This window comes from Esox lucius, chromosome 11, assembly GCF_011004845.1.
Source record: "Esox lucius isolate fEsoLuc1 chromosome 11, fEsoLuc1.pri, whole genome shotgun sequence".
In the NCBI taxonomy this organism is placed as follows: Eukaryota; Metazoa; Chordata; class Actinopteri; order Esociformes; family Esocidae; genus Esox; species Esox lucius.
Window position 1 is genome coordinate 50832181 of NC_047579.1, and position 25211 is coordinate 50857391.

The following is a 25211-nucleotide window of genomic DNA, read 5'->3' on the forward strand; positions in this document are numbered from 1 at the left end:
CCGCCTAACCCAGATGAAGACTCCCTGAGTCTTGAACAGTTGTCTTATCACCTCTCCCCGTAACACGTATATGTACAGCATGAAAGTATATAGAAATTGTATGTTATATAGTTGCATGATATATACATGCAAGGGTGTTGTTTACAAAGTGTTCTTATTATTGGGGGGAGGACCAAGTATCTGCTTCCAACATTGGGGGAACCCCCCCTCCCACACACATTGGGGGAACACCCCTGTACACATGTATGTACCATGTACAATGAAGAACACTATGAATTGCAGTGCTCAAGAAAAGAAAATATCTCAATGGCTCTCAGTAAGCAATCTAATAGCCAAGGGGCTCATTTTCTACTGTCGGCTTTGTAGTGCTGTCCATGGTCCTGAAGGACCAGTATGTGTCACATGCAAGATGCTAGAATCATTGCCAAACAATTTAGTATTTAATCCCATACCAATTTCATTATTCTGAACATGATAGCCGCAAGGCTGGTTCAAGCGGAGTACTGAAATACGGCAGTTAGTTTATATACGGGCCCAGTTGAGGGTTGCGCGTGGAGGAGGGGCTTGAGGGAATCCCAGGCAGCGAAGGGTTACAGATATCGCGTTGTTGTCGTCTATCATCAAAGAAGTGATGGTGGATGAATGAATGGACCGCCGTATGCATCCTGGCATGGAGAATAACATAGTCTCGATTGTTTTTAAGGATTAGGCAGTGCGATTCTGTTATTTCACGGACTGTTGCTGCTTTGGGAATCTAAACGGATTCCTGGGCGAATCGACAGCAATGTCTACGGGATTGAGCTCGAGTAACGCGGGTTCGCACGTCTCGCAAGAAGGCTCGATCAGAAGGCTATCAACCACGAAATGAAGATTATAGTATGTGTGAAAATAGGGCTAATGTTCTAGCCTAAATGTAACATTACGTCAGTTGTCACCACATCATGTGTGCACTATATTATTGCAAGTAAAGTTAATGTTGGTGATGCTCCAAGATCCTCTATAAACAACCAGATGAAGCAGGTGACTGTCTATTTTCGACATTTCTGAATTACTGACTTTTTACTGAATTAGTACTTTATTTTGGGGAATTAAAAACTCCAATAGCCTGCCTTTTCCAGGTACAATGGGACATATCTGTGTTTGTTTGTTTTCAGTAGATTCCTTAACGTGACACTGTGCGAGACGAGCCCTGGGCGAATTGGCTCATAGCAACGCTGTTACAGTCTCTGCTTTTGTTTGCGTGTTACCGGCCGGAGACACCGCGAAGTTGTTAGGGTTGAAGCTGAAACAAGTGAACTGTCAAGCGGCTGTTTTGAAAGGAAATCCCCATTTTACCCCAATTACTCCATGGATGACTCTGGAATAATTCGGCGTCGGAGGCTGCAGGTGAGATACGTGCATAACATTTTGATATTTACTTTCTTTGTCAGTTCTATATTGGCTAATCTTAAATCAGTAAAACACAATGAATGTGCAATTAATTGGCGTTCTGGTTTGATGGAATGTTCAGGGTGGAATGTTAGGCTCAATACCCAACTATCCACGCACAACATCCTCTTTAGAGCATTTGTTGTAACAGCCGTGCATTTGTGACTTCAAACATGCACGTATACTCAGCTCCATAAATATTTAATTTAATGTAGCTCGGCAGAGGTCAGGTCATTTTTATAATCCCATTCGAGGTAAAAGCTCCATAATGGAACTGTATGCCAGCAGTCATGTATATTGATGTGACATGTTCATGTTAACAGCACCATATGTGTTCATTCATTATGAAGTAGCCTCGTTAAGTTTGGGTCACCCCTCCCCCTCAGGACATGATTTAGTCAAGTGAACTGAGCTGCACGGCCAGGCAGCCAGTCTAGGTATGGTTGGGCTTCCTCAGGGCTGCAGCATCCTGAAGAAGAGGAGGTAGAGGGAGCTTCAAAAAAGGAAACTGGGGTTGACCTTTACAAATGTTCTTTGTTGTAGTGGGTAAATCCACCCCATGGCATTGTCAGCTTTTAGAAACGAGCAATCATTCCATCTGAAAAAGATGAGCCTCTTTACTGAGAAGCTGTGAGGATTGGGGGAGAGAGGGTGAGGATTGTGGGAGAGAGGGTGAGAGAGGGTGAGAGAGGGTGAGAGCGAGCAAGGTGTGGATGTTGATAAGTTTCATCATTTTCTGGCTGCACCAATTGTCATGGTAATGTACAACAGGAGTGACTAAGGACTTATTCCGTAGTGTTTGATTCACAGTCACTGTTATTGTAGCTAGGTAGAATATCGTGTGTGTGTTGTCTGTATCAGCGTGCGTGAGCATGACTTTGCACTAAGCGTCATGCATAAGGAAGGTGTGTGTGTTTATGAAGATGGATAGGGTCTAGATGACATTCCTTTCTATCATTGAACAGCCCCTTTCCCTGGAGTGTCACCATCCTCTCACAACAGTTGGTGTCTGTTTGAAGTCCACCTCCTGTCATAGCCTTCTTCACCCCCACCTCCCTTACTGAGAAGAGCAGGCCAAGGGTCAGACCCATGATGCAATGCTTCAACATGACTGACGTGAAACAAACATCTTTGTGTGTGCTTCGTCTGACATTATCCCTCCAGCCTACAAACACACACACAGTTGCACAGAAGCACATCGGTAGGACAGACAGATGTGAAAAAGATAGTTTGTACTGAGGATGATGTGATGACATGACTCCCCCCAGCTCATCCCCTGCCCCTCCCTAAACCCTCCCTTTCCCTTCAAAACACCTACCCATTCCCTCCCTAACCCCTCCACAGCTCTTCCATAATTAACCCCTCCACATCCCCTTCCTAACCCCTCCACATCCCCTCCACATCCCCTTCCTAACCCCTCCACATCCCCTTTCTAACCCCTCCACATCCCCTCCACATCCCCTTCCTAACCCCTCCACATCCCCTCCACAGCCCCTCCACATCCCCTTCCTAACCCCTCCACATCCCCTCCACATCCCCTCCACATCCCCTTCCTAACCCCTCCACATCCCCTTCCTAACCCCTCCACATCCCCTCCACAGCCCCTCCACATATCCTTCCTAACCCCTCCACATCCCCTTCCTAACCCCTCCACATCCCCTCCACAGCCCCTCCACATCCACTCCCCATCCCCTTCCTAACCCCTCCACACCCCCTTCCTAACCCCTCCACATCCCCTCCACATCCCCTTCCTAACCCCTCCACATCCACTCCACATCCCCTCCACATCCCCTCCACATCCCCTTCCTAACCCTTCCACATCCCCTTCCTAACCCCTCCACATCCCCTCCACATCCCCTTCCTAACCCCTCCACATCCACTCCACATCCCCTCCACATCCCCTTCCTAACCCCTCCACATCCCCTTCCTAATCCCTCCACATCCCCTTCCTAACCCCTCCACATCCCCTCCACATCCCCTTCCTAACCCCTCCACATCCACTCCACATCCCCTCCACATCCCCTTCCTAACCCCTCCACATCCCCTTCCTAACCCCTCCACATCCCCTTCCTAACCCCTCCACATCCCCTCCACATCCCCTCCCTAACCCCTCCACATCCCCTTCCTAACCCCTCCACATCCCCTTCCTAACCCCTCCACATCCCCTTCCTAACCCCTCCACATCCCCTTCCTAACCCCTCCACATCCCCTTCCTAACCCCTCCACATCCCCTTCCTAACCCCTCCACATCACCTTCCTAACCCCTCCACCATTCTTCCACGTCATCAAGATAAGTTAACCACTAACATGTCTTGGCAGCATGGTGGCAAACAACAATAGACCGTGTCTCAGCCCCCCAGACTCACTTTCTCACTTCTGTCCTGTTCTTGTCCACATAATGTTGGGCGAGCAGTAGAGTAGCAGTGGGCAAGGAGCCCAGCCAGCACCATTTCATTATGATTGGGGCCATTTTTCCTCTGGCGCAGACAAGATGAAGGGTATGACGTCAGAGGGCCATTTATAGAGGAGCTGTTTCTCATATCCTGAAGAAAATGTGTCAGGGTCCAGTGTCAGCATTACCTCTGCCTCAGCATTACCTCTGCCTCAGCATTACCTCCAGCCTGGCTGGATTGTGTCTCAGCCAACCCATCTCATTATCAAAGAGCCTCCATGAGAGGCCTGCCAGGAAGTGGTCTCAAGAAAGGTTATTAAAGAAGCATCTAAGGTACACTGGTCTTTGTACTGATGTCTCCAGAATATTATTATTATTGAGGGTTTTTCTGAATTCTGAAAATATCTTAAGTTGACCAGTTTCTTATGGTAGGAAATATTCCTGTAGCGATAGGAAATATGAAATATGAAGATACTGTCAGAGCTTGGTTTTCAATTTGTAAGTTAGAGGATCTTTTAAACTGTGATACAAATTTTATCAAATTAAAATAGTAAATCAGTCTCTTCCTTAAGGCATGATGTAAGTGTTATGTCGTCATAAAATCAAATCACTTGTGTTCTATTAATCAGAGATTTTTTATTAAACATCTTGAGATTCATCATCTGCTGAAGATCATGCCTCTGGAATGGCACATTCTGCTCTGGACTAAAAGACAAGACATATTCTGGTGTGCCTGTTGGAAGAGTGACTTATTTATTTATTTCCCTTTATTTATACACAGAAATCAAGTGAGACCATGGTCTCTCTAACAGCTGAGCTGTATTATTCCAGGTTCAACCACCCTATTGTGTGACTGTGCTGTACTTGGTGTTACAACCAGCCTCAGGATGGGCCGGCATTCTGCTGTCAATGTGAGCATGCTCCTGACAGAACTAACACCTCTAGAGCAGGTTTGGTACTAAAGCAACAATACATCCGGAAAACAAAGCAAGATCCAATATCAAGCATTTGCAGATTATATCTACAGCAGCCACGGAAAATGCGGAGCCCACTAGAATAATTTGAGACATTTGACTGACATCGTGTCACAAATTCCCAATGTGCATATGACTCAGATGGACCATTCAGACTCTATAGGAGCCCACTCAACCCACTCTGCGGAACCTTCTGGAAAAGAGCAGTCATCCTCTTCAGAGAAAGAGAGGGTAGATGTGAGTGGAAATGTTTTGCTGTGGAGTCTGTGGTCAGTGGCGACATTAGGGTTATGATGGAGCCACGTTGGTCATCATTCCAAGCCAGCTGGATCTGTGGGATTCAGACCACTAATCAGTTTCCACAGTCAGCCAGTTGGTTTAATGTCCTTAAAGAGCAATTTCACTCTTTAGGACACAAATCTTTTGTATGAATGCTATGTTTTTGAAGGGTAAACACACCTTTTTAAAAATGACAAAAACAAATAATATCACTGATTTAAATGACTTTTCAAGGCATTGTTCTGCAGATTCAGGGCAAAATCAAAAACACAAAGACCCTAAAAGCACACAAAGATGTAATGTTACATGTTGCATAGCTCACAGTGTCAAGGGGCAGGTTTGTATATGTTGTAAAAATAAATGTGTCATTAAAAATGTTACCTCCATCATTGGAATCCCTCACCTCACTCTTGTAATTTTACATGCTGCATAGCTCAGTGTCAAGGGGCAGGTTTGTATATGTCGTAAAAATAAATGTGTCATTAAAAATGTTACCTCCATCATTGGAATCCCTCACCTCACTCTTGTAATTTTACATGCTGCATAGCTCAGTGTCAAGGGGCAGGTTTGTATATGTCGTAAAAATAAATGTGTCATTAAAAATGTTACCTCCATCATTGGAATCCCTCACCTCACTCTTGCAGCAGTTTGAGAAATATGGAAAAGTCCACATGCACAGAAAAATATAATCTGAAATTGCACAAAATGGGTTACAACATTGGTTTTTTGGACCCATTCTTGGTATTGTTTTGTGGTCTCAAGGACAATGCTCAGGGCGCCAATGTAAGTTACTCAAAACCTAGTCATATATATTTTTTTTTAAGTATCTTGATTTAACAAATGAATATGAGAAATGCAGACTACATAGTGATTAAATAGTTAGTATAGGGAAATAGTCCTTTAACGCTCATGAGTGGTAACTCAATTATAATCCATTCCATTAGACTCAGCTTCTTGGCCTGACTTAGTCACTATGGCCGACAGAGAACCACGGTGACACAACAGCTGGCCACTGATCAAGTCCAGATTTCTGTGGGAGATTACTTCCTCAGAATCAGGACATGGCAAAGTGAGAGAGCATTAGAATACTGGTTCAACAATAATCTCTTGTGGTCAGCCTACATAAAAAATTATCCCACCAATTTCTGTCCAATGTTATTTCAACAATAAACATTATGTTGTTCACAGAGCAGGTTACGGGAATTACTGTTATCATTCAAATTTGATTCACTAGAACCCATGAGATTATCTGAAATTCTCATTTTAAACTGAATGAAATGTTCCGGGTGGATGTTTTGGTGTTTCAAATCCAGCAAAACAGTTAGGATGGGAGGCACCTTGCTTGGACCACTTTCCAGATGGTATTCCATATAATATCATTTTGTGGATAGACAACATCAAGCCCCTTGTCTCTTCATGTCATCCTGTCTTTGTAAACCCATGGATGTGTTGAAGGGGTCAATGGTATTCTGCCCATGGGGAATTCAAGGAGGACACCACCATTGACACACCCCCCAAGTGGATAATTAGCAAATTCCTCATGACTGGTTGTAACAGCACAAGAGTGGTTTCTCAATGCTGATTTGGATAACTAGGACTGTTTTTGCTCCATAACATGCAGAAGTTCTCCTTTTCGTGAGTCACTGCTAAATGCTACCTACTGTTTTTAAAAGCTGTTAGTCACTTTTATCTGTAATGCAGCTGATTTGTGACAATTACATTAAAATATAGTTGGGTTGGAATCTATATGTCCAAGTGTCATACTCCATTTAACATATATATATTTTTTTTACCTCAGCTTAATGTGAAATACACATACAATCACCTACATTTGGGTGAGGAGATTCAGTAATGTTCCCACTGCATTTCCCCCCCAAAACATTTCCATGGCAATTACATGGTTTTGGTCTAGATTTTGTTGACCTAGTAACCGTGGCTATACCCTTCCATTAGTGCAGTATCCCACTCTTGATTTGGTAATGTGCAGTGAGCTCCTCAGTATGTCCCTGGCTCTACCCTCCAAGCCCCTCTGCCATACACCCTCAGCCCTTCAAAGACATTTTAGATTGTCAAAAGTGAGTGCGCTTCCCTAAACAAGGAAGAGTGATGATTGGCGTTAGCTATCTCACTTCAGCCTTTTCTGTATAGCTACAGAATAGTTATTCATGAAGAGTCTGACCAACGACGTTGTTGTGTTGATCAGATTTGACACTCCGTGGTCACATCAGTCCTCCGAAGTAGACCTTGTCCACTGTCCTGATTCCTTCCTCCAAAGTAGGCCTTGTCCACTGTCCTCATTCCTTCCTCCAAAGTAGGCCTTGTCCACTGTCCTGATTCCTTCCTCCAAAGTAGGCCTTGTCCACTGTCCTGATTCCTTCCTCCAAAGTAGGCCTTGTCCACTGTCCTCATTCCTTCCTCTAAAGTAGGCCTTGTCCACTGTCCTGATTCCTTCCTCCAAAGTAGGCCTTGTCGACTGTCCTGATTCCTTCCTCCAAAGTAGGCCTTGTCCACTGTCCTGATTCCTTCCTCTAAAGTAGGCCTTGTCCACTGTCCTCATTCCTTTTTCCCAGAGCCAGGATGTCTTTGCATCCTATTGAGGCATGTCTAGTCCCTAATGAAAACAGACTTGCCCAAGCACCCAAGGGTCCTAATGATAACATGACATAATGTGCACACGGCACGATTACAAACGCAAACGTATCTCTAGGAACCAGACGGCCGCCTGACGTAACTGTATGATCATGAGCGCTTGATACAATGCTGTATTTAACCTGTCTTGTTCCTTTGGTTTTAGACTGATAACTTCAGAGTGTTATTTCATACTCTTACCATTCTAGATTTTAAAAAAAAGCCCTTGTCTGTGTGTCAGTTGTCAAAGGAAATATTCTCCTCACAATCGGATTTGGAGAGGTTACCCTGTCTTTGATTAATAGTGGACACAATCTATGAGAGTGTCTATTGGAATTGCATTTCCACGACACAGACTCAATATGAAAGAGGCAATTCTAATGTGCTTTGCTGGAATGCACAGCATGATGGGAATAAGCAAGAAGGGGTGTCTTTCATGTTTATACACCCTCCCTCATCACTACTGTCCTCCCTCCATCCACCTATATGAGGGGTGTCTGGCATGTTTATACACCCTCCTTCATCACGGTCTTCCCTCCTTCCACCATGAAAGTCATGTTGCACAGAGCTCTGACAGCTCAGGGTCAATTAGCCTGATCAATAGAGGATGAAGGAGAAGTAATCAATAGGTTGAATATTGGTCTGTTCTTGTAAAGAGGGATTTGTGTCTCTTAACAACTATCAATAGCAACTAGGCTATCAATAGATTCCATTTGTGCTGGGAGTAGAAGTCATGTGAATAACTGAGTTTACGATGGTGAAGTTGCTTCTCTTTTGAACACTAAATCTTATCCCTTTTTTTCCATATCCACTCATCCAGAATATATCTTTGGAGTGTGTCATTCACATATCAGGGCATTGTCCCTGTAACATAAAGATCATCACAATCACAGAGTGGAGCAAGCATATTACACCAAATTCAACCGCTTATACAGTATTAATCACACACACTTTAACCTCAAGGTTAACCTAAAATGTGTATTGCTTGTTTCCGGACTGCCTGGTAGTCAGTGCTAATGGCATCTTTTCTGAGTCACCCCTCATTGGCAGCCAAGTGGCAAATGCATTCGTTAGTGCTCTACACAACATACACCTGTGAGACAGCCACAGGGGTAGTCCCCAACATCATGCCTGTGGTCTGTGTCGCCGTCTATTTTGCACTACTACATGGTCAGTTTGAAATGTCACCGTCTCTCTTTCATGTTCTTTGTCTGGAGAGGTTGATGTCTCTGTAGTGGAATTGTGTAAAAATGGAGTCTCTGTGGTGAAATTGTGCGGTCAGGGACAGAGAGACTCAGTATCAGGCTCAGATGGAGGCTGAGATCTGTTCTGGTCAGGCTGGCGCCCCTCCCTACCTTCCTCTGTGAATAGGATTTCAAAGCCAGGCTGGGCTAGTGCAGGATTTGGCACCCCTTTACATGCTTTTTATTCAGGGTACAGAGCATTTGCTGCTGTTCCAGCCCAGTGTTCTTAGTCCATCTGGGACCCAGGGAGAGATGCATGTAGCTGCGACACTGTTCTGCTCTGGTGTGGGAACAGACAGACAAACCAGGGGTCCACTTCAAAGCACTGGCAGAAAATGATACAGCCAAGTACATTATCGAAGCACACACTTTAATACAATGTTAAACAGCTAGAATATCAGGTGCATCATAAGAATGGGTTTCCTTATTGCATAGACAAGGTATAAGTGAATTTACAGACTGAATGGATTGTTATATTTACAGACTGTAATATAACAATCCATTGCTTAATTTGTGCATTGTGGTAGGGTATATGTTCAGTATCAGTGTAGCAATTTACAGGTTATTTAGTAGTTTACAGGTTATAGGATTTTGTTGTAGTTTAGTTTTACATGTTATTTTACATGCTATTTAGTTTTGTAGTAGGTTGTAAGTTATGTAGTAGTTTGTTTTCTAGCTATGTGGTAGTTCACAGGTTTTGGATACATATAGTAGTTCACAGGTATTGGATACATGTGGTAGTTTACACGTTATGGATTCATGTGGTAGTTTACAGGTTATGGATATGTGGTAGTGTACATATTTTATATTAAAATGGTAGTTTACAACTTTATTGTCAATGTACTGGTTTACAGATTTTGTATCAACATGTTATTTTACATCATGTGCTCGTTTCCTGGTACAAGTAAATCTTTTCCCAGTACCTGATCTCTCTTGTTCTTTCTTGTTCTGCCTTTGTTCCAGAAGGATCTGCCACTGCCTCGCAAGAACAGCAGGTGAGTAGAGTTTTGTTCCCTTCTGGCCAGCTGGGCTCTCCATACCCAACCCCCAAGTTTGTGTTTGGAAACAACTCATGTATCAGCTGAAGGCTATTCTGTTACCTGCATCCAATCACTGACAGGATTAGCATTTGCACACCATATTGAGGCATTTACAGTTCCCCAGAGGGAAATAGAAAGAACGGAGGAGGCAATCCTTTTGCGTGTCTCCTGGGAGATAAAATGAGAGTTTGATTGCTGTCCATGGTGCTGTTTCACTCTTTCTCTGTCTGTCTGTCACTCTGTCCTTCTGTCCGTGGTGCTGTTTCACTCTGTCTGTCTCTCTGTCTGTCTGTCACTCTGTCCTTCTGTCCGTGGTGCTGTTTCACTCTGTCCGTCTCTCTGTCTGTCTCTCACTCTATCTTTCAGTAGGACATAATGGCTTGTGTTCTTTAAATGCTGTTGCATGTTATTAATGACGCGCACACACACCATCCGCCTCCCCTCTGAACAACTTGCCATGGCACCTCACCCTTGAGAAGCAACCTAAAATTCCCTGTCTGCTTTTTTGTTCCTGTCTGAAAGCCAAGGCGGTCTCCCTCCCTCCCTCCCTCCCTCCCTCCCTCCCTCCCTGCTTCTTTCTCCTTCCCTGTCGTTTGGTCCACCTCCACATCACTCAGACACTGGTGCACCTATCTAAATGTTGAGGAAGAGTTATGTTTACATTTTGAAGAGACCTTGCTGCTTCCTGACTGTCTGTCAGCTACTGTCACTGCTAGCCGTACGCTAAGCCAGCCTTTCTACCTATCAGCATGTTTCAGTGCACCAAGAGGTAAATATAAAACAAAAGGTCTGTGTCCTGAGGGTTGTGGTGACACTCTCTTTGTAATATGTGGTATTGTATCCTCTACTCCTCCTTGTTTTGATCGCTTCCTCCCTATAACTCAATCTCCATATCCCTTTCTCCCTCACCTCATCTCTTGTAGTCTCTCTCTCTCTCTTGCTCTGTCTGAGTTTAAGTAGCTGCTGTAGCTAAGTTTGTTAGGTTAGCAGCAACAGTGCAGATTGTTTTTTGGGCTAATGTCACCAAGTGTGGTGTGTGTGTGTGTGTGTGTGTGTGTGTGTGTGTGTATGTCCATCCATCTGGTTTGGTATTTCCATACAGTTGAGTCTGTCTGTGTGTGGAGTGTGTTTATGAAGACGGTTGTATCAGTAAGTCTACTGTATCAGCACGGACAGGACTGTAGCATTGGCTCTGTTCAAACCATCATACTAAAAATCTGGTTAGTGAGGGCGTATTGTAGTCAGTTTACATATCAAAGGACTAATTAACATGACTCATTGTTTCAATCAGGTTGACTAAGAGATGCTGAGATGCTCTGTGTTTGTCAATTACTTTTGAGGAACCCGATTGGTAGCTTCCAGGCATGTGAAATATAATAACTTATGTCGTTCACAACCTGAATGCTGGTATATGGCCAATATACGTAAGCTGTTCTTAAATGTGAAATATCACGTATTTCACATTTAATTCAAGCGTTGTTTAATAATACAACTGTTGTTTTATAATTAAGCAATAACATATGACTGGGTTGGGTTTACTGTCAATGTACCATGACGGGCTGTTCATAAGCGAAACGCAATACAAGCTTACTGAATAAAGCATTTAACCATGCTATATTAACTCTATACTACACACCCTCCATTTGCCTTGTTGCTATGACAAACCAGTTGTCCATAAAAAAAATATATTTCTTACTCATAGTATATAGTTTCCATGATGCATCATGCCTAAGAACCACAGCTCTTAGCCATGGTATATTGGCAATATATCACAAACCCCCAACATGCCTTATTACTCTTATAAACTGGTTACTAACACAATGAGAGCAGAAAATGTTGATGTCATACCTGTGGTATATTTCCTTATAAACCAAATAGTTTGAATTTTATTTGCTGATTGGCTAATTGTCATGCTATGTGAGATTGTATACCTTAGCTATTACATTCCTTTTTACTGCTCTAATTTTATTTGTAACTGGTTTATAAGAGCAATACGGCATATTGGGAGTTTGTGATATATTGCCAATATACCATGGCTAAGAGCTGTGGTTCTTAGGCATGATGCATCATGGAAACCATATACCATGAGTAAGAAATCAAACAAATTGTATTGACAACTGGTTTGTCATAGCAACAAGGCAAATGGAGGGTGTGTAGTATAGGGTTAATATAGCATGTTTAAATGCTTTATTCACTTGTATTGCGTTTCGCTTATGAACAGCCCGTCATTGTAGATTGACCGTAAACCCAACCCAGACATATTTTATTGCTTAATTATAAAACAACAGTTGTATTATTAAACAGGGCTTATATTAAACAACAGTTGTATTATTAAACAGCGCTTATATTAAACAACAGTTGTATTATTAAACAACGCTTATATTAAACATGTGTATTATTAAACAATGCTTATATTAAACAACAGTTGTATTATTAAACAATGCTTATATTAAACAACAGTTGTATTATTAAACAATACTTATATTAAACATGTGTATTATTAAACAATACTTATATTAAACAACAGTTGTATTATTAAACAATACTTATATTAAACAACAGTTGTATTATTAAACAATACTTATATTAAACATGTGTATTATTAAACAATGCTTATATTAAACAACAGTTGTATTATTAAACAACGCTTATATTAAACAACAGTTGTATTATTAAACAACGCTTATATTAAACAACAGTTGTATTATTAAACAACGCTTATATTAAACATCATTTGTATTATTAAACAACGCTTATATTAAACAACATTTGTGTTATTAAACAACGCTTATATTAAACAACAGTTGTGTTATTAAACAACGCCTATACAGTATTACAAAACAGTTCTAGCCAAGAGAAACATAAATAGCAAAAATTCTATCTCAGACTGGTTGTCCTGCTGTGCCCCAGTCCTTTCGACCTCTAAGAACATTTCTCCTGCTGATCAGCCGGGGCTTCGGCTTCCTTCTTGACCTGTTATTACAGTATGTATTACTCAGCAGCTCACACCTGAACCCACTCACAGACACACACATGCTAGACAAAAGATTCTACATTTAGTCAGAATGCTGTTCTGCTGATGGCAGTAGTTTTGTATTAATTTGTTAGATTTTGTCCAAATGCCAAACCCTATATAATTACTTGGAAACAAATACGTCTCCTCTGACATTACAGTAATAGATCTGTCAGCCTGTCTTGGCTGGTTTATCAACAGGACTCTAAGACATTACATAATCTTCCTCTCAGTATGTAGAGACAATTCAGAAAGGTAAATTCTGTAAGGCTATGATTACCTTAGAGATCGGGCAAGAAGGTAATTCTTTGTCATTAAAAAGAACATAAAAGTCAACATCCCAATTTGATTCTGCCTTAAAATTCTCCAGTCAGTTATATAACCCATCACCCTGTATGTTTGTGAGGTTTAGGGGCCACTTACCAACCAAGAATTTACAAAATGGGAAAAATACCCAATTGCAAACATTTTACACAAGTATTCACATTACAAGGCACATCCCCAAATAATGCATGTACAGCTAAGAACTAAACCCTCTAATTATCAAGGAGAATAGCTGTTAAATGTCACACCCACCTAAGGAAAACAATCCAAAAACCTTCCAAAACATAGACCTCATCTACAGATAGATGAACACACAGAAGAGCCTTCTAAGCCAGATGGGTTTGTGGCTCCACAAAGCCCCTGGGGAGTGATATAGACTGAACCAAATAAAAGAAAAATACATTCATTTTACACACTGGAAATACTCTTAAAAAACCATGCCCTAAACAAAGACTACACAGTGGTAAAATACCTGAGCACTGTGACTGACCCAACATTATATTATGGACAGGGAGCATGGCTTTGCTATTGAGAGAGACCACCTTAGGCAGACATGGCTCTTGAGATGGAAATTAGGCTTTTGCTCTTCCAAAAGCCCCTGAAAGCCGCTGAAATGGTCAAATGTCTGACCATATTAGGGACCCTTATTTACCTCAGATCATAGACACATAAAATAAAACATTGTTAAACTCTTAAATATGTTAGGGGAAATATGCAACTAATATGCAACCCCAGCAGCATGATGTGTGACCCATTTCCATGAGAAAATGGCAACCAGTAGAGCATAAACAAAATTGTAAGATAACAAACATTTGTAATTTATCCTTGAACTTTTTGTAATATTAAATATTAAAAAAAAACATGTTTCACATCTGTTATTTCTTATATATTTTCATTTTTCACTAGCTTTGGCAAATGTTTCACATGCAATATAAGTGTAGAATTGTATGAATGTATGCTTGTTTTGTTTAGATTACATTAGAACGTTTATCTGTACACGTTCAGAAGTGAAAACAAGTGAAACCTTTCAAAATCTGAGAGGGAGAGAGTTGTTTGTAGACACAGTGATACTGTGGGAGGGGTATGTAGTGACCAGAAGAAGATGGAGAGCAAGGGAAAGGTACATGGAGACAATAAGGGCTTGTTTACATTATTATGAGAGAGAGAATAAAACGATAGACTTATCTTACTTTCTAATCATTTCCATAGCATTTTAATTTACACCGGCATGTTTGAGACGTACCACACAGTATTGAGGAGTTTGTAGAGAGTGAGAGGGTGGGAGTAGTACACAGAGACAGTGAGAGGGAGGGAGGGATACATAGAGACAGTGAGAGGGAGGGAGGGGTACAGTGAGACAGTGAGAGGGAGGGAGGGGTACAGTGAGACAGTGAGAGGGAGGGAGGGATACAAAGAGACAGTAAGAGGGAGGGAGGGATACAAAGAGACAGTGAGAGGGAGGGAGGGGCACATAGAGACAGTGAGAGGGAGGGAGGGGCACAGTGAGACAGTGAGAGGGAGGGAGGGGCACAGTGAGACAGTGAGAGGGAGGGAGGGGCACAGTGAGACAGTGAGAGGGAGGGAGGGGCACAGTGAGACAGTGAGAGGGAGGGAGGGGCACAGTGAGACAGTGAGAGGGAGGGAGGGGCACATAGAGACAGTGAGAGGGAGGGAGGGGCACATAGAGACAGTGAGAGGGAGGGAGGGGCACATAGAGACAGTGAGAGGGAGGGAGGGGCACAGTGAGACAGTGAGTGGTTGAGGAAGAACACAAGGCCCAGGGGTAATATGTCTGCCTCCATTAGGGACTTAAACACTGGAGTATGTCAACAGTGAAGATAAGCCCAGCCTTTCTTCGTACTCTACCTCCTACTCTTTGTTTCTATTTGTCTCTTCCTCCCTCATTTTCTCCCACAGTCCTTATCATTCTTTCACACTCTGTTTGTCTGCATCCAGCTCATCAAAGTTTTAACATGAAAGAGAAATAAAAGAGCTAAAGAGAGGAAGAGAGTGAGAGTTGTCCTGGGATGTGAGTGTCTATTCAGCCCATGGATTCACAGGTCTCCTCTCTTCTGTGTGTGTGTTTCTAAGACAGATGTGAGTGTTGTGATAGAAAGTGTAAAGACAGGTGTAGAATGTGTGTGGTGTTTCCATGTGAGTGTAAAGACAGGTGTAGAATATGTGTGGTGTTTCCATGTGAGTGTAAAGACAGCTGTAGAATGTGTGTGGTGTTTCCATGTAAGTGTAAAGACAGATGTAGAATGTTTGTGGTGTTTCCATGTGAGTGTAAAGACAGGTGTAGAATGTGTGTGGTGTTTCCATGTAAGTGTAAAGACAGATGTAGAATGTTTGTGATGTTTCCATGTAAGTGTAAAGACAGTTGTAGAATGTGTGTGGTGTTTCCATGTAAGTGTAAAGACAGATGTAGAATGTGTGTGGTGTTTCCATGTGAGTGTAAAGACAGATGTAGAATGTGTGTGGTGTTTCCATGTGAGTTTAAAGACAGGTGTAGAATGTGTGTGTGATGTTTCCATATGAGTGTAAAGACAGATGTAGGGTGTGTGTTGTGTTTCCATGTGAGTGTAAAGACAGATGTAGAGTGTGTGTGTTTAGGAAGTTGGTTGAGAGAGCTTAAGAGGAGAAACAGGGAAGACGAGATAACAGGACAGATAAAGAGTGTTGCTAATCACACAGCACATCCCTCAGGCACTGTGCTCAGATGTACCTCATCATAGACAACATCAGGAGGAAAACAACACAGTCTCATCCCCAATCTCTAAAATACATCTCAACAGACACGCACATTCTACACACATACACACTTCTCACACACTGTCAGACCGATTTTCCCCAGTTGCACACATCACACATCAAAGGAGGTGAGTTGGGGGTCAATATACCTAAGTCTCCTTCCTCTCAGCACTCCACAGTCTCTCAGGGTTGAGTTCAATAGCTGTAGCTTTGGTGTTAAGAGTAGCATTTTTTCTGTTTCACAGTAAAAATCTATTCCGTGGAGAAATGGGCCTTTTATTCTCTTTGATCCTCTCTTGTCCCTTCAGATTCAGACTTCAGTTCCAGTAAAACGCTTCAGAAAATGTATCCCCCCAATACTAAATCTGATCCAAGCAACACTTTCCTACAAATAATCTTTATTTTTAAAGACAATAACAATCTATATTTTGTCTCAGAGAAAGCAGCATGAAAAGCTTTTGGAGCTTTGAAGTATGCCTCCATACACTGAACTAAGGTCAGCTGGATGAGGATGTGATTCAAGATCTGTGCCTCAGGGCATTATGTACCAGGAACTCCAGCTTATGTCTCAGACAATCTGAAAGAAGGTCACTAGACGTTTCACTTCTCCGGTTGGTGTAATGAAATTAGACATTTAACATACAGCATTGTCGGTCCAGTGCAGATGTTTTTTAAAGCAGTCTTAGTCAGATCTCTGCAAAAAGTCCATTTCAAAATCAGTCATGGTTTAGTGAGCTATATCCATCATTCTAGTTACACAGCAAACTTGTAAAACTGCTGTCTTATTTCGTGCTGTATATAATATAGATTCTGTATGGTCTTTCTGAACTACTGTAATGTTAATCTCTTTGAGCAGCAGTATGTACACTACTGTCCAAATGTTAGGATTCACAGAAATATATTGGTTTTTGATAGAAAAAGCAGAACGTTTTGTCCATTAAAATAACAGTGTAGACATTGTTAATGTTATAAATGACTATTGTTGCTGGAAACGGCAGATTTTTTAAAATGGAATATTTACATAGGTATACAGAGGCCCATTATCAGCAACCATCAGAATCATTAAGGGTTTATTGCCAAGTAAGTTTCACAACAAACAAGGAATTTGTTCTGGCCGTTGTGGCAACAATATATACAAAAGGAATAAAGGATGTAAAAACAAATAAGAACAGTGAACTGAGCGTAAAAATAGTAGATTGTGCATTAATACATTACTAATACAGCAATTGTGGTTTCGATAACAGGTTCAAAATGGCCAGAAACAGAACATTCTTCTGAAACTCATGTTCTTGTTCTGAGAAATGAAGGCTATTACATTAGCGTAGCCAGTTCAGCCGGGAACCCTGAGTGGTAATTGGTCAGCAACGCATCAGCTGATACAGGATCACTCCTATCACATGTCCGATTGCAACCTGTCTATATAACCATCAAGTTACTCACTCAGTCGGTTGTTGGGCTTGTACCAGCATGCGGGTGCACGCCCACCCACCACCCCTGCCTTCACCTGTTAGATTTTGTGTTCCTTGTTGGGGTGGGAGGGTTGGTATTATGTACCTTGTTCATTGCCATGGGAATTGCATAAATAATATCAAAGGTATGTTATTGTGGTAGTATGGTATACGTGATCATACGATGGCAATTAGTTTAACCCTTTGGCGCGTACGATCACACCAGTGTGATCAATCTAGAGTGGTCCCTGGAGCGTACGATCACACTGGTGTGATTAGAACGTCATGTTTAGAACGCACCATTAGCATACCTAGCTACAAGTAACGTAACAATGGCTGGTAAAACCGCGCTATTATTTACTCACATTTAGCTCAAACAGTGTTTATAACTATATTTCCTGATTGTAATTGTTTCAAGACCATACTATGATATTAACCAGGTAGAAAGCATTCAAATCGGGACAAGAAGTGTTAGTTACGTACCAACAGACAGCCAACACTAATGCACAAAAACGAATTATATTAGCGACTACTACCGATCAAAACCATTGCAAAAACTTTCTAGAAGTTACGTTCCCCGTTGTATGCATTTTATATAGTTTATTCATTTTCACTGCATTGAATAACTGGTCACGATTTGTTAGCTAGCAGGCAGCTGACGTTTGCTAGCGGTTAGCTGACGTTTTCTAGCTAGCTACAGTAATAAATCAACCAACTTTTGTAGCTCTTAGAATTCGAGTCAACGAGAGAAGCTTGCAATGCAATGCATGTAGTGTTCCTTACCTAGCAAGGTGACTGTTCAAAGGCTGGCGTGAGTTCAAATGCTGCAGAGTACCGAAGTCACGTGCAAAAAAACTCACGCTGGGGGGTCGGTAAGGAATATTTGAAACTCACGCGTGAAAAGGTTAAAGGAGCAGAACCTAATGCCAAGACTTGCATGTACAGGGCTGTACATAAGTTCTCTAATACATAATTAAGCTCGTACGTGGTGTTTTCTCTCTGAACTGAATATCTTGCACAACATTGTACTACTCCCTTCACAGACCAGTGCAAACCGTCTCTAACCTCAGTAGAAAGAGGAGTGGGAGGCCTCGGTGCACAACTGAGCAAGAGGACAAATACATTAGAGTGTCTAGTTTGAGAAACAGACACCTCACAGGTCCTCAACTGGAGGCTTCATGAAACAGTACCCTCAAAACACCAGTCACAATGTCAACAGTGAAGAGGCGACTCCGGGATGCTGGCCTTTTAGGCAGTGTTGCAAAGAAAAAGCCATATCTCCGACTGGCCAATAAAAAGGAAAGATTAAGAAGGGCAAAAGAACACAGTCACTGGACAGAGGAAGAAAACAAAAGGGCAGCATCCCTGTCTTCTATTCAATGTTCCCCCATGACTCTCTCTCTTAACTGTCTCTCATGTATTCATTTGTCTGAACATCCATATGAATGGTTTAGTTTGATCAATATGATTGTTTCTTGGGCTTTGGATGGAGGAGAGAGGGTAACAGATGAGGAAGATGGGTAGAAATAGATTGATAAGGTCTCCTATTTGTCTGGCTTTTTGTTCAAGCAGAAGCACCATGTGTTTTCATTGTGTTGACACTACCGTATGTATGAGCTGTGTGTGTGTGTGTGTGTGTGTTTGTTTGTGTCAGTGCACTGAATGTGTGTGTACAGACCTGTGAAAGAACTGGGGCATGTTTGCCTTCCGCATGTGAGAACTGCACCGCTGCCAGAAAATTATCCCTGTTTCATTTGTTTTTGTTTGACTTCACTCACTTTTTTCCACTTTCATTGTAACTCTCTACCTATCCCTTTTGTCCTGCCTCCGTTATTTTCTTCTTTTTCATCCTTCCTTTTATATGTTTTGTTTATGTCTCTTTTTCCCCTCTCTCTCACTCTTAATTTCAATGTAAAGGCCTGTATTGTTATGGAAAATGTTTGTTTACATTGGAAAGAAAACATGGAAAATAAAATAACGATTGAAGAATAATCTAAAAAAACAAACATCACACAAAATGAGAAAAAGCATTTTAGAGTGGTATATCAATAGCACTGTTGGCCTATAGTTTTCCATGGTACCAATATTCAAATAATTCAAGTAAGAATGACAAGGGAAAATAAATGGAGATAAATATTGTGTGTTTTCAGTGTTGTTTGTGCCCTTTTCTTGTGGCACTGGGCTTGCTGCAGTGGTTGCCCATTGTATTATTTTGCATAAACTATACCAGAGTTTATCAATGTTAAAATTGCTTTAAGGTTCTTTGTTGGTCTGTAGGATGTCAGAACTGAGAGAAATATGTGTTTCTAGATTTGTCATGCATCTAGCATGGGTTGTGCAGCTCCATTTCCACCTCATGTTGTGGACAGTGAGCACATAGATTGTCTTTTCTCAAGAATCATGTCTGTCTGTGGCGACCTCTCAGTAGCAAGGCAATGCTCATTGATTCTGTACTCAAGCTAGGTCTTTTACTTATTTTTTGGAACAGGCGTTGTAGTTTTCTGCCACTTTGTACTCTCTGATTAAGGCAATAAAACACTCTATCTTCCTCTCTTCGCTCGCTCCCCTCCTCCTCCTCAGTAGGAAGCTTCCAGCAGTGAGCAGCCTGTCAGCTGGGAGGTTGTGTGGAGTCAGCCGGTTCAGTCCAGTCTTAGTCAGTGGGGTTGAAACAAACGGCCACATCTCCCCACGGTCCTGCCCGCTCATGACCCTCAATCAGCAACCAGAGGACGGCCCCAAGGGACTGGTGCTAAATGATAAAGCCATTACAGCTAGACTAAATTCTTTTTGAGAATGGGTAGGTGGTTGTGCTGACTGGCTGGTGAGCACACTGTACATGGGCGTTAACACATGTTGATGTGTCTTAGGTGCATGCGTTTATATTTCGGCTTATTGAGTGCAGCCTGTAGCCTAGAGGTTAGGGCATCTGATCACCAACTATATCCAGTTCAAAGCCAACAAGGTGAAAAACTGTTATTCTGAGAAAGACAGTTACTCCTAACTGCTCCTGTGAGTGCCTCGGGGGAAGAGCTTTTGCTAAATTACACACGTGTAAATGTAAAACGATTAGCCTACTTGTCTTACAAATGTCTGATCCCCTGGCTGTGACCCTACTCTTCGAGGATGCCTCGGGGAGAGTGGGATTTGCAGTTCCACAAGAAAAGCTACACGCCTAAAGTAAGCCATCAAGATCCAGCAACCTCAGCATGGGAACCGTGTTTCAGACACAGCCATACATAAAAACTATAGTCATGTGAGAAGCACACCCCCTAGGGCCTTTAATTCTACACTTAAGCTCAATTCCAGTGCAAAATGTTTGTACTTTGAAAAGATTTATGCAATTAAAATAAATAGAAACACAGTTTCTTGGTGCAAAAAAGCTAGCAAACTCATACATTTACCATCACACAAAATGTCTAGTATTAGAATCAGATGCACGAAAAGTGTGACTTGGTGGGTTCAAGCTTTCCATAAGTTTCCATTACAAACTTGGTCTGGTTGGTCTTAACCATATGGGTGTGCGATAACGCATCATGCCAAGATTAAGATCCTCCGAAGGAAGATAATTGATGCCCATTCTGGAAGAGGTAACAAAACCAAATTTTCAAGCTATTTAAATTTCATATTTTCACTGTCCAATAGATTGTCTTCATATAGGGAAATGTCCAGACGAGTGGCAATCTACATAGGACAGGTCATCCCACCAAATTCAACCCAAGAGCTGACTGAAAGATGCTCATTGAAGTCTCCAAGAATGCCAGGGTAGCATCAAGCGGTCTACAGGCCTCTCTTGCCACAGTCAATTTGGATGTGCATAACTCAACTTTCGGGAAAGAGCCTGCACAAACTTGTATTCACGAAGAATTAATCCTTTGCTTTAAAAAAAAAGAATATCATGTTGCCAGACAACACCTAGGTAAAGACTAAAACTATTAGAACAATGTATTTTTGACATAGGAGTCTATAAACATTGCCTTTAAACAGAAGAATCATAAAGCATGGAGGCGGTGGCATTATGGTTTGGGTCTGATTTGCTGCTTCAGGGCCTGGCCAATTTGCCATCATTTAGTCAACCCTAAAATCTATATTATACCAGAGCATTCTTGGGGAAAATATGATGCCGTCTGTCAAAAAGCTGAAACTGAACCAAATAAGGATCTTGCTTTAGGACAATGGTTCAAAACAAACAAAGCTACAACAAAATTGGCTCAAAAATAAGCAATGAACGCTTATGGAATGGGTGACCGATTTGTTCCAGTTAAAGCAGTACCATAAAGAGTGATTAGAAATTACTTCCAGTGGATTTAAGAGAATAAACCGACTAAACTGTTACAATAAATCTAAATAAAGTTATTTCAGCTAAAGGGAGCAACACCAGCTATTGAAATTAGTGGTGTACTTATTTTTTTCTGCACTATAAAATGCATTTATCTTGATTTTTGATAAGTGAAAATATAATTTCTCAGTGGATATAAAAAGTCTACACACCCCTGTTAAAATGCCAGGTACTTGTGATGTAAAAGAATGAGACAAAGATAAATCATGTCAGAACTTTTTCCACCTTTAATGTGACCTATAATGTGAACAATTCAATTGAAAAACAAACTGAAATCTTTGAGGGGGAAAATAAATAAATAAAAAACTCACAATAACCTGGTTGCATAAGTGTGCATACCCTTTAACTAATATTTTGTTGAAACACCTTTTGACTTTATTACATCACTCTGTCTTTTTGGGTAGGAGTCTATTAGCATGGCACATCTTGATGTATTTGGAACTGTTAATAATTCCCTCCACCCTGATTAAGGTCTTGCCACCCTACCCCATAGCCCATTCATATGAAGAATACGGGAGATTGTTGTCACATGTAGCACACACCAAGTACTTGCCAGAATTTCTGGCAAGTTGCTGTAGGCCTCTTGGAAGTCTCCCTGACCAGTTTTCTTCTCGTCTTTTCATCAATTTTGGAGGAACGTCCAGTTCTTGGTAATGTCTCTGTTGTGACACATTTTCTACACTTGATGATGACTGTCTTCACTGTGTTCCATGGTTTATCTAATGCTTTGGAAATTATTTTGTACCCTTCTCCTGACTGATATCTTTCAAAAGTGAGATCCCTCTGATGCTTTGGAAGCTCTCTGATACCATGGCTTTTGCTCTGAGATGCAACTAAGAAAATGTCAGAAAAATCCTACTAGAACATCTGAACTTTATTTGTGATTAATCAGAGTCACTTTAAATGATGGCAGGTGTGTAATGACTTCTATTTAACATGAGTCTGAATGTGATTGGTTTATTCTGAACACAGCCACATCCCCAGTTATAAGTGTGCACACTTATGCCACCAGGTTATTGTAAGGTTTTTCATTTTTCCCCCTGGAAGATTTCAGTTTGTTTTTCAATTGAATTGTTCACATTATACAGTGGGGAGAACAAGTATTTGATACACTGGCGATTTTGCAGGTTTTCCTACTTACAAAGCATGTAGACACCTTTCCACACACTCAATCAAACAGACTGTAAAAGACACCTGTCCACAGTGTGTGGACAGGTGTCTTTTATACAGGTAATGAGTTCAAACAGGTGCAGTTAATACAGGTAATGTGTGGAGAACAGGAATGCTTCTTAAAGAAAAACTAACAGGTCTGTGAGAGCCGGAATTCTTATTGGTTGGTAGGTGATCAAATACTTAAGTCATGCAATAAAATGCAAATGAATTACTTAAAAATCATTCAATGTGATTTTCTGGATTTTTGTTTTAGATTCCATCACTCACAGTTGAAGAGTACCTATGATAAAAATTACCGACTTCTACATGCTTTGTAAGTGGGAAAAGCTGCAAAATCGGTAGTGTATCAAATACTTGTTCTCCCCACTGTAGGTCACATTAAACGTGGAAAAAGTTCTGACATGATTTATCATGATAGTGAGTTTTCGATAAACATGCCAGTTAAAAAGATACAGTAAACACATGGGTCGAATGAAAACTGATCTGCAGTCATTTTATTTTTTGCATTAATCAAGAAGCTGCCTCTGTTGTCTGTCTGAGATTGGTCGCTACCAGTTGTCCGTCACCATCTCCCAATGGGATGGAGGGGGCTGTCTCTGCGTCTGCCTGGTGGGGTACGGTCAGCTCTCACCATGACTCAGCCTTTAGTACCAATGACTTAGCATCTGTTCAGGCAGATAAACATTTGCGCGTGTGTGAGAGATCCTCTCATCTGTCTATATTTGTGACAGAGGTAGGATGTGACTATCCAGAATGCCGTACTAAACAGGAATGGATGGGGCAGCCTGTCATCGCACTGGTGATGGAGCTCTCTGAGTGAATTTCGGATTGGATCTGAAGTGGGCTACGATATGAGGTGATGAGTTTAATCTTTGTGAGTTGTCTTTGTTAGGTCGCTCTGTGAGGAAGCTCTGTGAGGTGTCTGTGTCAGTTGTCCTTGTCAGTTGTCTTTTTGAGGTTCCTTTCTGAGGTGACTCTGTGAGTTGATTCTGTACGTTGGCTCTGTGAGGACTTCAGGTCCCAGATAGGATTTGGTGGTTCTCTCATAGATCTGAGAGGATGATGCCTATCCCATTTCACTACTGCTTTTTAGCCATTATGTCTCTCTCTCCACTCCATACAGTCTCACACTTTTACTCTTTCATTTTCTGCCTTCACCCTCTTCTCTCATTTTCTCTTCCCTCCATCTCTCTGTCCTCCTCACAGCTCATGCTTAGCATGCATGAGAGGACACAGCTGGGGATTGATGGCAGAGGAAATTGAATTTTCTTTATCACCATGGTAGTCTTCCAGTGAGCTCTGCAGACGAACGTGTCCACAAAAACACACGCGCATGCGCTCACACACACGCACGCACACGCACGCATACAGTACACACAGACACTCACAAAACCTCAAACACAATCACACACAGTATCACACACACTTTCTTAACACACTAAACCTGAACACAATTTAAAAGTATTGTTTCTAAAGCTCCGCCTGTCTATCTGTTTTCCTAGTTGTCGTACCAGCAACAGGAAGAGTCTGATCCTGACCACCACGTCCCCCACTCTACCCCACCGCCCACACTCTCCTCTTCCCCTCCCAGGACACCTTGGTACGTACTACAGCCAAGTCTTTGGGACTTCTGATGGAGCTTCTGTTGTCCTATCATGCTCTAGCTGTTTCTCTCTCCCTGTCCTTCATGTTTCCAGGAAGCAGTCCTCTGGACAGTCCACGCACCTTCTCTCCGAGCACACCAGCACACTTCTCCTTCGCCTCCTCTAGAAGGTAACACCTCCCTTTCACTGTTTGTGCGAATGTTTGTGTGTGCACTCTTGTGCGTTAGGTGGAGGGAGTGTTGGTTGTGTGTGCATGTGTGTGGAGGGGGGGGGGGGTGAAAACACTCTGGATGTAGGTCTGTCACCTCCCCTTGAGAATTTTCACACCTCTGTGTCAGGGGTGAGGAAGGGCTGAAGAACCAACCAACTCTGGCCAGACAGACAGAACAAGGGAGGTACACGCTGTTGGTTCTGGTAATTTCCACGTCAGTCATCCCCTGTCTTTCCAGTCTGTTGGAGTTAGAGGAGCCGGCTGTCTCTACTGCTGCAGTGAAGCTGCCCCCCCCCCCCGGAAACCCAGTGGCCAGGCTGCTCCGGCTTCCTCACACCCTCCCTGCTGATGTATCCTATAGCTAAT

At 42.0% G+C, this 25211-nt stretch overlaps 1 protein-coding gene across 1 annotated transcript in view; it reads left to right on the forward strand.

Moving 5' to 3' along the window:
- Positions 1 to 598: 598 nt before the first annotated feature.
- Positions 599 to 25211, forward strand: part of LOC105028362 (microtubule-associated serine/threonine-protein kinase 1) — a 42478-nt gene continuing 17865 nt past the window's right edge. Inside the window, exons 1-4 of the mRNA XM_013135980.4 lie at positions 599 to 1386; positions 9909 to 9940; positions 24533 to 24630; positions 24728 to 24803. Of these exons, the coding sequence (XP_012991434.3) occupies positions 1348 to 1386; positions 9909 to 9940; positions 24533 to 24630; positions 24728 to 24803 (245 nt within the window). The 5' untranslated portion in view covers positions 599 to 1347. The remainder of the gene's footprint in view (positions 1387 to 9908; positions 9941 to 24532; positions 24631 to 24727; positions 24804 to 25211) is intronic.